The sequence below is a fragment of the Pinus tabuliformis genome, chromosome 3_2 (assembly GCF_031772625.1).
Source record: "Pinus tabuliformis cultivar Carrire ecotype Pingquan chromosome 3_2, CPIR1, whole genome shotgun sequence".
NCBI classification, from domain to species: domain Eukaryota; kingdom Viridiplantae; phylum Streptophyta; class Pinopsida; order Pinales; family Pinaceae; genus Pinus; species Pinus tabuliformis.
Genome location: NC_142302.1, coordinates 1,021,343,237 through 1,021,359,292, shown reverse-complemented (window position 1 = coordinate 1,021,359,292; position 16,056 = coordinate 1,021,343,237). Strand labels below are relative to the sequence as shown.

The following is a 16,056-nucleotide window of genomic DNA, read 5'->3' as shown; positions in this document are numbered from 1 at the left end:
AAACCTAAGTCTAAACTTAGGAAATTAAAATAATTAAAGGGTATTAATCTAACTGTGGACGAAACTTCTAGAAGAAGACGAATATCGAGTCCAAATGATCTGAGCCATTGATTAGAATCTAATCTGGGATCTCAACTGGAGGATTGTAAGAAGGACTTCAATGGGCATTTGGAAGATACACCAGGCAGATACTCAGTTACCCGAGTTAAATCAATTTTCTCACTGGTTGAATTTCAAGAAGAGGAAATCGATTCAGAGGGAGAGTTGCCAGTGAGGAGGAGAGAGAGGGTTTCAACATCAATTGGGAGTGCAAGAGTAGAAGACAGAGCAAAGAAGGGACAGCGCAGGGGCTGTGACGCAGAGGGACAACGCAGAGGCTGACATTGGGACTACGTGGTCCTCACGCAGAAGCTGATGCAATGAGACGCAGAGGGGATGGCAGGTCCTCTCCTTAATCAGAATTTCGCAGCGAAGTGTGAGAGAATTGTCAGTAAATTTCTCACAAAGATTCATCTTCTATTCTGCTGGTTGTATCTTGTACATGAGATTTTTTGTTGAAGATTAATAAAGAAACCCTCAACTGCTGCACCGGTTTTCCCGCATTGGGTTTTTCCAGGGACAATTGTCCAAAAAACACTGTCATTGTGATTATACCTGCGCTAGTATTTTTTCTTGCATTTACTTGCCACAATATTTTAATTGTGAAGGTTTCAGTAAAATTTATTTCGATATATTCCATAGAAACACTGTGAATAACTTATTTCTGAATTAATAAATAAAAGAAATAATACTAGTTACTGCAGTTGGACTTCTATCTAGAAATTTTAACAGTATGGTGAGTGGCGAGTCTATGGGCAGAGTATGGCCGAGTCACTCGTTTCGTAGCAGACATGGCCCACTAATCGAGTACTCGCCGAGTCATGCTACACTATGACAAATACATGAAACACTATCACCATACACGAGCAAGGAAGAAAGATATGACATTATCAAGCCTCACCATCATAATCGTCAATAAAGCATCATGTGTACAACATCATCATCATTGTGCCAAATCCAATGAACCATGCTAACATCGTCATGAAATCATGAAGAACAGGCTTATCCACTATGCAAGGACGATCATCATGCAAGAAGACCTTTGACATATGTGCTCTAGAAAACCACAATCTGAAGTGCTCACGATCAAATGTAAATTTGAACATCACACCACTAGGAGAATGGTGCCCATGCTAAAATCTGTAGCATGTGATTCTCATCACATGGTAGCCTCTCAAAAAGTATCAGGGGTAACAGTTGGATATTTTGCCCAAGTCGAAGTAAGCAACGATGTGAGAATAGATGAAAAAACAGTTCTGAATGAAGTCGATGGTTGCTGGTTTGAAGTTGATAAATGAGTTACTTACAAGCAGAAAAAGTGCAAAATAAAAATGCAATCTTTTCGGCTGAAAAATAATCCAAGCCAAAAAACCATGATTTCCTGATTTTTTTCACAATAAAATTGCAATGTTTGCTACATTGTTATGTATGGTGGAGATCATACTCACTCCAATACTATAGTAGATAAACTTGAAGGGGAATAAGAAGTGACTTTAAGGTTTGTTGATCTACTGCATGATGATTTTATTGCAAAGGATCAAAATTATTGTATTTTACTATTTACAATTGCAAGATAACATATAACTGCTTTCTCTTTAGAATGTTGTATAATAATAACAGTTGTAGCTTACAGCCAAGCAGTAACAAGGATAAATTAGCAGGTCGATAACTATGATGTGTCAATGTTGTATCGATGAAATTGTCATTGATTTCAATGTGTCATTTGATAGCTTTCCTTTCAAGAGCCTTTCTGTACCCACATTGAGATTTGTGCGGCTACATTTTAACATGTGAAGCAATGATGTAAAAGAAGCGATACAATACTCCTAGAAAAAGCTTGAAAAGAGATTCGCAAGCAGAATAGTAAACATCTTAAAAAAACATTCAGCTTCTAACCATTATGTCACGGGATAGCTGCATCAATTCTCTCCCCAACGTGTCTAGTTTAGCCCATATGATGCAATTTCTGCATTGAGTCCTATTGATCTGAAAAATGAAATTGCCAATAAATAAACAGCATTATGAATTGTCAGGAAGACATTGTAAAAAGAGTATATGGAAGATACAATGTATTAGAACATAAATAAATGAAATAAAGACCCCAGTTTAGGTATTAGACTAAAGGCACCTACAACTGAAAGTAATTCTGCTGCAAGCCCCTGTTGAAAATGAGGGGGACCAACTTTCACATCAACAATAACCTGCTTGACTGATTCTGAAACGAACTACAGCAATGAAACGATTCTGGAATTAAAATCCTGATATTGTAAATTCAACTGCATATGAAATAAAAGGTAATATAATACCTGCAACGCATCATCAAGTGTAGGCACTTCTTGATTTTGAAATTCTTTTGCAAACCCAAAGCCTGCATCCAATCCTTTAATCTGCAGTCAACCTAGAATCAAGTTCTTTAGATATATTATGACATCACTAATGCAGTGCAACCAAGTTATAAACATAATATGGAAAGGCAATTAGAATCACTATCTAATATAATCAACCAATGTCAGTGATCTTGAAAGTGTTCTGGGAAAATGGTTCACATAAGCCTTCCCATTTACTACAGCAACAGGTTTAAAATAAGAATCAGATAAAAAGGCCACTTAAGCTCTGCTAGGTTTGAGTTGTGGGTTGACGAGTCTATTTAAACCATTTACTCTAGTTCCTGTCACCATTACGACTTGTCCCACCTCATTCATTGAGCTGATCTGACCATGAGAGGCCAGCCAGCTTTTCCATAATGCCTGCAGGGGATTTAATTGGTTACCGTGGGGCCATATTTGCATCTGCTGATCTGCATTCTGTTTTTTTTTTCGAATGACTGCCACATATCATTGTCAAACTCCGCCCATAACTAATTTCCAGGGCTTTATGCCCACCATGGTTTGAACCTAAGTCCTTCATGTTGATTTGGGGTATCATCAGATGTGCTCTAGCCATGAAAATTGGTGGAGAGGCTGAAGCACATGAGATCTCCAAGACCCAGAAATCGTTCTAGAAAATTCCATCCTGATGAGGAGTTATTAAAATAATTAATATTTTTAATGAGTTCCTAAGTCTAAACTTAGGAAAATAAAAATATTAATGGGTATTAATAAAGATAAGAATGAGAACCTTCTAAGAGACGAAGATCAAGTCTATTTTAATCTTAGCCGTTGATTAGGGACTTAATCTCGGCCGTTGATTCATCAACAGGAAAAGTATAAGAGGAGGCTTGAGGGTCAGTTGGAGATACACCAGGGAAGACGAGTCAGTTCGATTTCCGGAGCAGGATTTGTTGAGAAATTCAAACTAGAGCTCTGAATCGCAATGAGAGGCAGCGAGTACATAACAGAGAGGCAGGGATAGTGTTGGAGGACTAGCACAAAGATCAGAGAGGCAGACGCAGAGGCATTTGGATTGCGCAGTCACTGGAGGGCCTGAGTGGGTGACGCAGAGAGGCCAAGTGTTGACGCAGTCAGGCAGAGTGCTGACGTAGAGGGTCTGGGAGCTGCGCAGAGGCTAGCTAGACTGACAGTAAGCCTAGGGGAAGCGTCAGAGGTTTTTAGGGTATTACTGCCATGAGGTTATCTCTGTTGGGTGAGCCAATTTGGCACCCTAGTTGTACTCAAAGAAAAGTTGATACATAAAATCCTCTTTTGTTGCACCGGTTTCCCTGCATTGGGATTTTCGAGGGACAAGTGTCCAAAAATAACTGTGTTGATGTGTTTGATTCTTGTGCATGTATTTGTTTCTGTATAATGGTGTGATATCTACAGTAGAATTTATTTTAATATTTACTGAAGGATTTCATAAATAACTTATTGGAAAATAAGTAGGTAAATTAAATCAGTTGTTGCAGTAATAGAATTTTCACATGGTATCAGAGCAAAGAATCAGAGACAAGAAGGGAAAATCAATTATGGGTCAAGATCATGATGCAGAGGCATCTACGTCAGGAGACTCGTGCAGATTTTCAAAAAATTGCACAAGAGATAGAAATTTTGATTTATCTATGCTAGTGATGCAGGAGCATTCAAAAAAAGAGAAAATCATTGTATTTTAGTAGACATAGGGGGTCATGTGTTTTAGAGAAGTTAGTGTCCTAAGTGATGAATTAATGTAATATTTAGGCTTTTGAGTGCATAGAATAGGAATTAATTAGGTAATGTGAGATGTTTTGTAAATACTCTCAATAAATGAGAAAATGAGTGGTTAATAAAGACAAAGAGTTAAAAGTCAATTATAACTCTTTAAGCAGTTCCATGATTCGAAGAACTAGAGAGAGAGTTCTTAGGTATTAAATGAGATTAGAAGTGGACATAGAGGATAGAGGACATTTAGGAGTCAGTTCAGTAGATTTAGGATTGGAACCAGAATTAGTTGAAAAGAGCCTTTCTGGTATAAATGTAAGCCTACGGGTAGAGTAGAGGAAGGAGGCCACTGATAACGAATATCAAGCCTGTGAGAGACAGAGAGTCTCAGACTTGTAATCAATTATTCATATTTATATATACAGAGGTTCATTTGGGAACTATGTAATGTGATATAAGTATGTAATGATTGATTCATGCGTGAATTCGTAGGTTCTGTAACAGAAGGTTGCAGGCAAAGTTCTGTAGATACGTAGAGGAGATAATGATTCAGAGGAATCATAAGGGATCTTTGAATCCAGCTGAAGGATCAGAGTAAGCTCTGGGGAGATAGCGAAGGAGAATTCATAGAAGGCAAGCTCAGGAGGAAGAGTGCGCAGTGGAAAAGCGAAAGAATGAAAGCTGTGAAGGAAACCGAAACCACAGAGAAAACCTTGAGCAAATGGCATTAAAACACAAGTAAAAAGAAGAGTGAAGAAGTGAAGTATTGTTGCACAGCAGTTGATGGATCTTTAGGATCAATGGCCAGGATTAACATCGCATCAGTGAACTTTAACAAAGGAAGGCAGGTTTATAACCTTAAGTGGTATTTCGGGCGGCAAAGAAGTGGTAAATGGTATCGAAGGTTAGACGTAACACATAGCAGAGAAATGGAGAGGAGAAACTGCTTTATCAAGCGGTTAAACCCCATGCCTGTTGTCTATCCGAATTCATGGTAGACCGTTGGATCTACTAAGTGTAGATCAACGGCGGAGGACTGTTGGCGACTTTGCATCGGGAAAGGATATCGAGCGTTGGATCGAGAACCGATAAACGGTCGCGATCTGATCAAAATCGCATTAGACAGAGGTCAAAGGCTAGTGCACTGTGAAATGTCGATGCGCTGATAGCGATAAAGCGCTGATCGGCGATCAGAGGTGTTCGGAGATCGGCGGAGCGCTACGGAAAGGTCTGAAGGAGCGGACCCGATGAATTATGGAAGCGAATGTATAAAGTTTGAAGTCCGATATCGGGTTATCACATATCGGGTGTGATAAAGACTGTATTAATATGACCGCGGAGGAGCCAATACCCGATTGCGATAAAGGTGAAACCTCGAGAGACGTGCAAAAGCCATATAAAGCAAAAAGGTATGGTTTGCACATATTTCCTTTGTAAATGGTTATAAAGGGTTAAGCGCGCATATGTGACGTTTTATATATAAATCAACTTTATCAAAGGATGGAAGGCTTTATGTATTAAAATATATGTAACCAATGTTAAGAGGGGAAGGTTATGCATATATATGCGGTTAAAGCATTTTATAAAGGTTGTGAAGAGGTTTTAAGTCCCGATAGGAAGGATTAATAAAAAGCTTTAATAAAGTCTTATATGAAGGCTCAAGGGTTGATTAAAGTCCCAATAAGTATATATGGGATAGGGGTTAGCCTATGTTGGATTTTTATAAATCATTCCACCTGGGAATTTGATTAATAGGGCCTTAACCATTGGAGGTTGAAAATTTTGACTCCTTAAAGAGTTAAATTCCTGAGACAAGTGTGAGTATGCATTTCACATGCGTACTGTGGGTGTAAGCGAGGGTAACCCTGCGTCAGCTGGCTTCCAGATTGGAGGAAGAAGTTGCTTGTGTAACAAGCTCTACATCATTAGAGGTATGGTATATAGACAGTGGAGCCTCCTGCCATATGACAGGAATCCGAGTATGTTTCTCAGATTATCAGGAGGAAAGAATGAATTTTCAGATCACCATGGGGAATAAGGCAAAGTGTACTCCAGTAGGGAAGGGTACCATAGTTTTTCAAACAAAAACGGGAGAGCGGTTCCGAGCTACCAATGTGCTGCATGTGCTAGGACTGGGGATGAACTTACTTTCTGTATCACAACTTCAAAGCAAGGGCTATGATGTTTTCTTCATTAAGGAGAAAGTATACATCAAACGCCCGAGTTGAAAAAAGAAAGTGCAGATCGGAATCAGAAGTAACAGATTGTACAGTTTACAGTTAGAATCACCAATGGCACTAATAGGCAGTAATGGAGACAAGGATTTGAATGAACTATGGCACAAAAGAATGGGACATTTGCACCATGGGGCTCTAATGATTCTCAGGAAAACTGTAACAGGAGTTCTAGATCTTAGTACAGAACGAGATGATATATGCATGGGATGTGCTCTAGGCAAGTATGCCAAAGCAGCATTTCCTAGAAGTAAAAGCAGGGCCAAGAGTGTACTAGGATTGATACACTCAGATATCTGCGAACCGATGTCCACTAAAGCTCTTTGTGGTGTCGAATACTTCGTCACCTTCATCGATAACCACTCCAGGAAAACTTAGATTTATTTTCTGAAAACCAAGGACGAGGTTTTCTGTCGATTCAAAGAGTTCAAGACTCTGGTGGAGAATCTGATAAGAAAGAAAATAAAAGTTTTGCGCTCAAACAATGGTGGAGAATATGTCAATAAGGACTTCACCAATTTTTGTGCTAGTGAGGGCATCAGAAGAGAGTGGACAACTCCTTACAATCCGAAGCAGAATGGTGTAGCAGAAAGGAAGAACAGGACTATCTTGGAAGCAGCTAGGGCCATGATGTATGATTAGGATATGCCAAGATTCTTGTGGGCAGAAGCATGCAACATGGCAATCTATCTCCAGAATAGTACTCCTCATAGGGCATTGGGCAAGATTACTCCAGAGAAAGTCTTCACCGGAAGACACCTGAATTCAGTCATTTCAGGGTATTTGGAAGTTTAGCATATTGTCGTATACCCGAGGAGAAGAGGAAGAAGTTAGATCAAACTACAGAGAAAGGATATCTAGTGGGATATACGAGAACGCTAAGGCATATAGAATCTATCTTCCAAAGAGCAAGAAGGTAGTAGTTCGACGAGATGTGAAGTTCATGGAAGATAGGGCTTTCAGAAAATCTCGTGAAATGCCTTCTGAGGAGTAGTCAAAAAATGAGTCGTTGATCAAACCACTTCAACGAGTGGAAGTGATCCAAATGGATCCTAAAAACCTCTAAGTCATCACATAGCTAAAAACTATTGCATAAATAAAACCTTTAAAAAAGGCGGATTACACTATCGGGAGTGAAAAACATGAAGAAAACAGTGAAATAAAGCCTATCGGAGGCTTAAAACAACATTGCACAAGAGCCGTCAGATTTCGTCGATCAACGATCTAGATCTGATCGACATATCGCAGTCGGCGATGGCAGGCGGAGGCTATTCGAGGCGACCATATAAATGTTGCAATAGCGATTAGCGGGGTCATCAAGGACCGTCGATCAAGCGCACAGATCGACGGCCCAGGTTAACTAGCGATATCACAATCGATGATTACAGAGGAGCGCTTACAAACAACCTAGGGGTCTATGTGATATGTGATTGCGATCAATCGCATCGCAATATCGCATCGAAGCTATGCAAAGGAGCGAGGCCAATAACAATTGTCACTGCGATAGTTGGACCCGATAAAATTATGAACAATATTTTATATATTTTGAGATCCAAAAAACAGGGTTTTCCTTTGTATTTCACGTTTTCGTTAAATAAGCAAAATACAAAGGATAAAGCACCAATGCGATGAAACCGGACCCGAAAGGGTTTATTAATGCTATTGTATATTATTTCAAGTCCGATATGAGCCATTTTGCGGGATTTTCATGTTTTAATGTATTTTTCAAATACAAAGGGAAATCACAAAACAAGCGGGATTTCGGGCGAGCCGTAGGTAGTAAGTGGTTTTAGCCAAGCTCCGCCTAAGCCCATACACTGGCTGCCACGTGGCTAGGCGCCAAAGAGAGAAAACCACCCTTTTCAGGCGGTTAACTCCCGTATGCATGAGCCGCCTGAAATGAACCTCAGTCGTTGGATCAAGATCTCTCAGATCAACGGTGGAGATGTGATAAGCGATATAAAGGCGGACCCGATAGGAGTATAGAGTAGAATCTATAATATTTCAAATTCGATAAACGGCAGATTGGCGGATTTTCACAGTTTTACGTGTATTTCTCTGTGTAAATAGAGAACGACCATTTTTGGGATTTCAAAGGCATCGATGGTCTATTCTGTTACAGAACAGGTGGCCACCATCCCTGAAGACGTTTAGCAATGATTGCTAACGCTCAAAGGGGGATTTGAACGGACAGAAGCCGGGAGCCAGAAAGCCGGAGAATGGGAAACGAACAAACAGCGTCGATTGGCTTTAAAGCCACAGAAGATAGAAGACAGAGACAAGCAATGCAGAGACAGAGAGTCAGTGAGGAGAGTCTGTGTACTCAAAAAGACTTGGGGGATCCAAGTAAAGCCTTGTTGTTTTGTATCTGTTGTGTGAGACTCAAATTGAGCTCACTTTTGTAAAACTCTGTTTTCAAAGACATAATAGAGAGGTCACCACTGAAGGCTAGACCAGGAGACGTAGCCCAGGAGTGTTGGGTGAACTCCTTGATTATCTTGTTGTGTTATGTGTGTCTATTATGTTTCTTTAACTGCTTCATTGTCTATGTTATTCGCAATCTTATCGATCCATTGCACTAAGTAATATAGGCAAATCCATGCACATGAGTCTGTAATACCTTAATAATTGTCTAAGATCTCATTATCAGATCAAGTGGTATCAGAGCTCTAGGTTTGCTAAGGTTAGACAAGCTTGTGCTGGATTGTTGAATGCTAACTAGGTCAAAGCTCAAATTAGGAGAAGGAGAACTGGTTGAGGCTAACCCAGAAATTGGAAGAGTCTATCCTCGGAGGAAAATGGCAGAAGAGATTCCCTTGGAATCAGACTCTCAGTTCATGGACAATTTCATGACCATGAGAGCCATGGTAGAAGAGATGTATCAAGAATTTAAGAAAGGTCGAGGTGAAAGTACTTCAACCTCCAAACAAGACAAAGGAACAGAGGAACCTCTTCTAGATGGCCATTTAGAAGGCAAAGGGAAAAGGGAAGAGCCTCCTCTATCAACACCTCCTTCTAGCCATGAAAATAAAAAGAAGAAAACATCTTTGATTAAATTAGATGTAAAATTTGATTTGCCAATATATGATGGAGAATTAAATGCAGAAAAGCTAGATAATTGGATTAGACAGATTGATGTATATTGCAGGGTGCAGAACATCAATTCAGAAAGGAGAAAGATTCAGCTGGCCAGCCTTCGCCTTGGAGGAACTGCCCTAGTGTGGTGGGAAGGCAAGACACAAGCTGATTTAAAGAAGCATGGTAAAATTCTTTCTACCTAGAGTGAATTTGTTTCTACCATTAAAAAACAATTATATCCACTAGCTTATATGCAGCAAGCAATGATGAGTTGGAAAACTCTTCGCCAATTAAAGGGGCAAATTGTACAAAGCTATACCTAGGAATTTAGAAAAAGAGTTGTAACTCTAGGCATTTCTCTAGACTCACCTGAAACTTTGTTGAAGTATATAGGTGGTCTGCATAGCTATTTGAGGCACATCATTCTCATGTTTAACCCTACTAGCATAGATGAGGTATCAGTTCAGGCTACACATCTAGAGGCTAGAGGCAAGAATGTGAACCCAGAGATTGGGGAATCATCAAAACTCGCTGCAAGCAAGAACAAGGAAAAGAAGAAGCAAAAATGGAATGAGACGAAGACAAACACTATACAGAAAGACAAACCTTCATGCACTCACTGCAAGAAGGATGGACATGATGATACACATTGTTGGTCTTTGCATCCAGCGCTGAAACCCAAGAAGTCCGATGGCAAGAAGAAGAAGACCGCTATTGCTATTCAGAAAGATTTGGGGTAAGACTCGGGTAATGAAACAAAAGTCAGAGCCACAGGGATAAAAGGTAAAAATTCTGAAGCATCTACTAGTAATTCTGCACAATCTATTGATAATGAAGATAATGAGAGGAAAAGTGTTAAAATTGGCAACTAGGGCCAAAATTCATGTGGGTCATCTTATTCATGGTTGATAATGTTTTTAATAGATTCCTCTCGTCGAGAGGTGTAGGATTGATATAAAGATCATCCGATTCCGATAAGTATTCATGGAGATATGAATCTATTTTGATTATAGAATTATTATCAAGCCGACCTACAACTCATGTAGGCTCAGAAGCCCAACAGTCACATCTATTCAAACACCAACGTTGTGTATGAATATAGGATGATCATTTGGACTCACTCATCTCATCGCATCTCTCTCTCTCTATTGCTCAAAAAAGAGTCTCTTCTGTACTGTGCAGAAAAAGGGTGTCTCTCTCACACGTGTGAAGCCAGAAGCTATTGAACCTGAAGCTGCAACTGCAGATCCAAAGTTTGACCAGCGTTGACCATCAGATCTCCTCCTTAGAACTGCGTTGTAGGTCCATCTGGATCTCCTCTGAAAGCCGAAACTTTTGGTGGTGGAATCAAGTCAATCCGACGGACAGTTTGCAAGATGTCGACTGCCCTAGTTTGAAGGAAGTTGCTGAAACTGAAGCTGCAACTACAGAAGTAAAGTTTGACCTATGTGGACCAGAATATCTCCTCATCTGAACTGCGTTGTAGGTTCATCTGAACCTCCTCTGGAAGTCGCAACTTTTGGTGGTGGAATCAAGCCGATCCGACGGTCGGTTTGTGAGATATTGTATGCCCTAGTTTGACGATGAAGCTGCTAATGCTGATGTTGTTGATCTAGGGTTTGCTATTGCTGATATAAATGAGATTTATTGTACTATTTCTCTCTGCTGAATTATTGAAGATAAAAGAAGATTTGATCAAAGGGTTTCCCCACACATTGTGGGGTTTGTCCCTGGCTAGCCGCCACATCTTGTGTCTCTTGTCTTGGCTTGTTTTCTGTCGATCGTTTAATGTTCTATCTCCACTTTACTTTATGTACATGTGATTGCTAAGTTGTGGACTATAATAAGAAAAAGAAGTAAACTGTTATAAGCATAGAACATACCATATCTTAACATGGGATCAGAGCTAAGGTGAAGACAAAGCCCGAGCAAGAGCAAGAGCAATCACCGAAGAGAAGATTGGCAAGGCTATCCTAAAAGAACTATGGGGTCCTCAACACTCTGCCGAAGGCAAGCTTCGTAAGAAAGCTGACTATCACGGATGGAAGATGTCTATCGATCTAACCCTAGAAGATCAAGGAGTGCTAGACCATGTAAGAGGCAATATTGTTGAGCCTCCATCAAATGCATCCATTGCTGCATGGAACAAATGGAAAATCGGAGAAGTCAAAACAGAAGATCATCCGGGACTCTATCGACAAGCACTTGGTGGTCTACATCTCTGACCTAAACACCTCCAAGGAAATCTACGATAGACTGGTGAGTTTATTTAAAGTTAATGATGTAAATCAAGTTTTGTTTCTTAGAAATAAGCTGAGGGAAATCAAGAAGGGTAAAAATGAGAGTATGCAAGCTTACTTCTTAAGAATCACCAAGATCAAGAACGATCTCCTATCTATTGGGGAGACTATCACTGATAGGGAAATGGCACTCACGACTCTTGGAGGATTACCATCCGAATGGTACGTGTTCAGGACTACTCTTCTGAACAATAATATAATTCCCGGTTTCAAGGAATTAATGGCTAGATGCATTCAAGAAGAAACAAGGGTAGAAGAGCAAGAAATGCCCATGCCTAAAGGTCCTCCTGCTGCCTTTTCTTCTGATGCTAAGAAAAGAAATAATTCCGGGACTAAATCAAAAGGAAAGACTAGACCTAAGGGAGGAAGAAAAGGACGATGTTACATCTGCAATAAAGCAGGTCACTATGCAAGAGAATGCCCTGATAGAAACGACTCTCCCCGTGACGATGATCAAAATCTCTCTCATGGTAATTGAAGGAATGACAAATTCAATAGCAAAGGTAAAAGGGATGTTGGAAATCAAGGAAGATGACAACCATTCAAGAAGGCTAGAAATTCCAGGATGTATTAAATGCACCTGACCTCAAAAAGAACCTGGTGTCCATCTCGGCAATGGAAGACAAAGGCTACAAGGTAACCTTCAGCAATGACAAGGTACGTATATGAAAAAATAATGTTAAAGATGCCTTTACTCTTGGGTTTCGTGTTGATTCATTATATCAGGTCGATGGAAGTCCGCTAGGTGTCATGTCTTATGACACATCTCTTTAGTCCGAACTTTGGCATCGGAGGTTTGCCCCCCTTTATTATAGAGCTCCACTCCGTGTAAGACAAATGGTGACAGGGATGCCCAAATTCCGAGTAGAGAAAGAAGGTGTGTGTCTCCAGGATGTGCCGAAGGAAAGCTCAAAAGGGGACCATTCCCCTCAAGCCAAAGCAAGACCTCCGATATATTACAGTTGGTTCACTCAGGCATCCCTGAGGTTGGCATTAAGAGGGAGACTAGTACACCACATACTCCAGAGCAAAATGGTATGGCAGAAAGGAAGAACCGTACGATTGTGGAGGTTGTCCGGGCCATGCTACATGATCAAAGACTTCCGAAGTTTCTATGGGCTGAAACTACAAACGCTGTCGTATATGTACAAAATCAATGCCCTCATCAAGTATTGGGTTCCAAGACTCCTAAAGAAATGTTCACCAGTAAGAAACCTGATGTTTCTCATTTTTTTGGAAGCCCTGTATATTTTCATGTGCCAGAAGAGAAAAGAAATAAATTGGGTGCATCTGGAAAGAAAGGAATTTTCGTGGGCTATGGTGAAAATACTAAAGGCTATAGAATCTATGTAGCCGGTCAAAGGGAAGTCATGATTAGTCATGATGTCACCTTTGACGAAGATATGGCTCTCAGCAAGGTGGACAATCTTCCGACTTTGAGGAGCTCTCAAGAAGCCGACACCAGGGAACTAAAAGAAAAGAATGATGAATCAATGCCTGATGTAAAAGAACCCATGAATCCGATTGATCCTCATCCACATGAGCCTTCCTCTTCTAGGAAGAGGCCTTCATGGCTTAGGGGGATACTTGATGATGCTAAAGGACATGCTGCACCCTGAGGAACCTTCCGTCAAAGTAAGAAGCCTAACAGGTATCAGGGATACCTGACCATCATGAGCACGATCATACAAAATGAGCCTTCATCATTCTCAGATGTCGCCAAGCATCAAGTATGAAAGGATGCCATGACTATAGAATATGAGTCTATTATGGAGAATGATGTCTGGGAAGTAGTTCCCAAACCCCAGGACAAGACAATTGTCACTTCTAAATGGCTTTACAAGATAAAGCATGCAGCAAATGGAAGTACCGAAAAGTATAAAGCTCATTTTGTTTCTCGTGGTTTCTCCGAAAAGGAAGGTATAGACTATGATATTTGCACCTGTTGCCAGATATAAGACCATCTGCTTGATCATAGCCCTTGTGGCTTCACAAGGATGGAACCTACATCAGATGAATGTCAAGACCACGTTCTTGCACGGTTCAATCAAATAAGAGGTCTATGTGGAGCAACCCGAAGGATTTGAGATTTATGATCGAAAATCTCATATATGCAGGTTGAAGAAGGCTCTCTATGGGTTGAAGCAAGCACCCCGAACATGGTATGAGAGGATCGATAGCTACTTGACAAAGCTAGGATTCACTAGGAGTGAAGCTGATCCTAACCTTTACTTTAAGGTTGAAGATGACAAGCCTCTCACACTGGTGTTGTATGTGGATGACCTCTTTCTAACAGGTGCAGACCCTCTCATTCACAAATGTAAGAGGGAGTTGACTTCTGAATTTGAAATGAAGGACCAAGGACTTGAAGTGTGGCAGAAGCCAAGGGAAATTTTCCTATCTCAAGGAAAATATGTGGTAAAGATATTGGAAAGATTCGGTATGATAGACTGCAAGCCTGTGACTACCTTAAGGATCTTAACTTTTAGAAGTTATATGGTAGTGATGTCGGACCAGATTTGGGAAATGCCTTTGAGTTTCATAAACTCATTCGCATTGATGTTCTTAGTGAACCTTCGTCCGAACATATGTTTTGCAGTTAGCATTGTGAGCTCATATTTGGTTGAGCCTCACTGGATTGATGCCAAGAATCTTCTAAGATATCTTCGTGGCACAATTACTAATGGGTTAAGATACACTGCCGGAGATGTGAGACTACTTGGATATACTGATGTTGATTGGGCATGCAGTGTGGTGGACCGTAAGAGCACTTCCGGGGGTTGTTTCACCTTGGATTTGCTTCGATATCCTGGATGAGCAGGAAGCAGAAGTCGGTGGCTTTAAGCACTGCTGAAGCAGAATATATTGCTGCTAGCATGGCCTCCTGTGAGGCAGTCTGGTTGCGAAAGCTCTTCAGTGAGTTGTTTGGATTTACATTGGATACCACTGTGATTCTCTGTAACAACCAGAGGTGGGATTCGATTATTGAGGAATCTTGTATTCGTCGATTGCTCCAGAAGATAGACATCATCTAGGATATGGTAAGTCGATGAGCAAGGAGGCTCCATAACATTAAGATGATGTACAGGTCGATACACCTTGTCAAAGCCCCGAGAAAAGATCTAATCTGTGATTTTCCCAAACGACTTGGAGTTGTCAAAAAACCCTTGTACAAGGGTCCTGCATGTTGCATACATTGAGCTCTGGGAGCTCTGAGGGCTTGCGGTTCTTACTGGAGCAACATACGACCATAGGGTGACTCACCCTCCCTTGGTGGTGCGCACTGGAACAAGATGATTTTCTCTCTTGTGGGACAAGATGATTCGCTCTCTTGTGTAGCAGGGTGATTGGTTCTCCTGTGAGGTCTGGATGATGTGTTCTCCATGACGACTGTAGCAGGATTGATGTGTTCTCCTGTGAGGCATGGATTGATGTGTTCTCCTGTGAGGCCTGGATTGATGTGTTCTCCATAGCGACTGTAGCAGGATTGATGTGTTCTCCTGTGAGGCCTGGATTGATGTGTTCTCCATGGCGATTGTAGCAGGATTGATGTGTTCTCCTATGAGGCCTGCATTGATGTGTTCTCCATGGCGATTGTAGCAGGATTGATGTGTTCTCCTGTGAGGCCTGGATTGATGTGTTCTCCATGGCGGCCTGGATTGATGTGTTCTTCATGGCGATTGTAGTAGAATTGATGTGTTCTCCTGTGAGGGCAGGATTGATTAGTTCTCTTGTCGAGGCATCCTACCCATGCAATCTGGGACTCATGGGAAGTACCTCTCATCTGATCAATGAGCAAGGAAATGAAGTTAGGGACCATAGTAGTATCGATGGATGCATCGTTGTATCTATCGTACTCCCTACGCTAGGGTGACCTCCATTGATCTGGGATCAATGATATTGGTCTGGGACTAGTGGTAGGAGTTGTACCATACTATGACACTGACTTCGGGTCGGTTGAGACTGGTCTGGGACCAGTGGTACATACTCTGAGACTGACTTCGTGTCGGTGCAGTACTAGTCTGGGACCAGTGAGAGTGGTACATACTATGACACTCACTTCGGGTCGGTTGAGACTGGTCTGGGACCAGTGGTACACTCTCTGAGACTGCGATACTGGTCTGGGACTAGTGGTAGGACTGGTACTTACTATGAAGCTGACTTCGGGTCGGTTGAGACTGGTCTGGGACCAATGGTACACACTCTGAGACTGACTTTGAGTCAGTGGAGGATGATACTGGCCTGGAACCAGTGGAGTTGTACTCACTA

General features: G+C 41.1%; 1 protein-coding gene across 2 annotated transcripts in view; it reads right to left on the bottom strand.

Moving 5' to 3' along the window:
- The window catches only part of LOC149184059 (glycerophosphodiester phosphodiesterase GDPD4-like), a 250,566-nt gene that overhangs the window by 119,927 nt on the left and 114,583 nt on the right, over positions 1–16,056 (bottom strand). For both annotated transcript variants that reach the window (XM_089417391.1, XM_089417392.1), the window contains 3 exons: positions 2,406–2,486; positions 2,232–2,324; positions 1,996–2,085 (listed from right to left, as the gene is read on the bottom strand). In XM_089417391.1, coding sequence (XP_089273517.1) covers positions 1,996–2,085; positions 2,232–2,324; positions 2,406–2,486 — 264 coding nt within the window. The remainder of the gene's footprint in view (positions 1–1,995; positions 2,086–2,231; positions 2,325–2,405; positions 2,487–16,056) is intronic.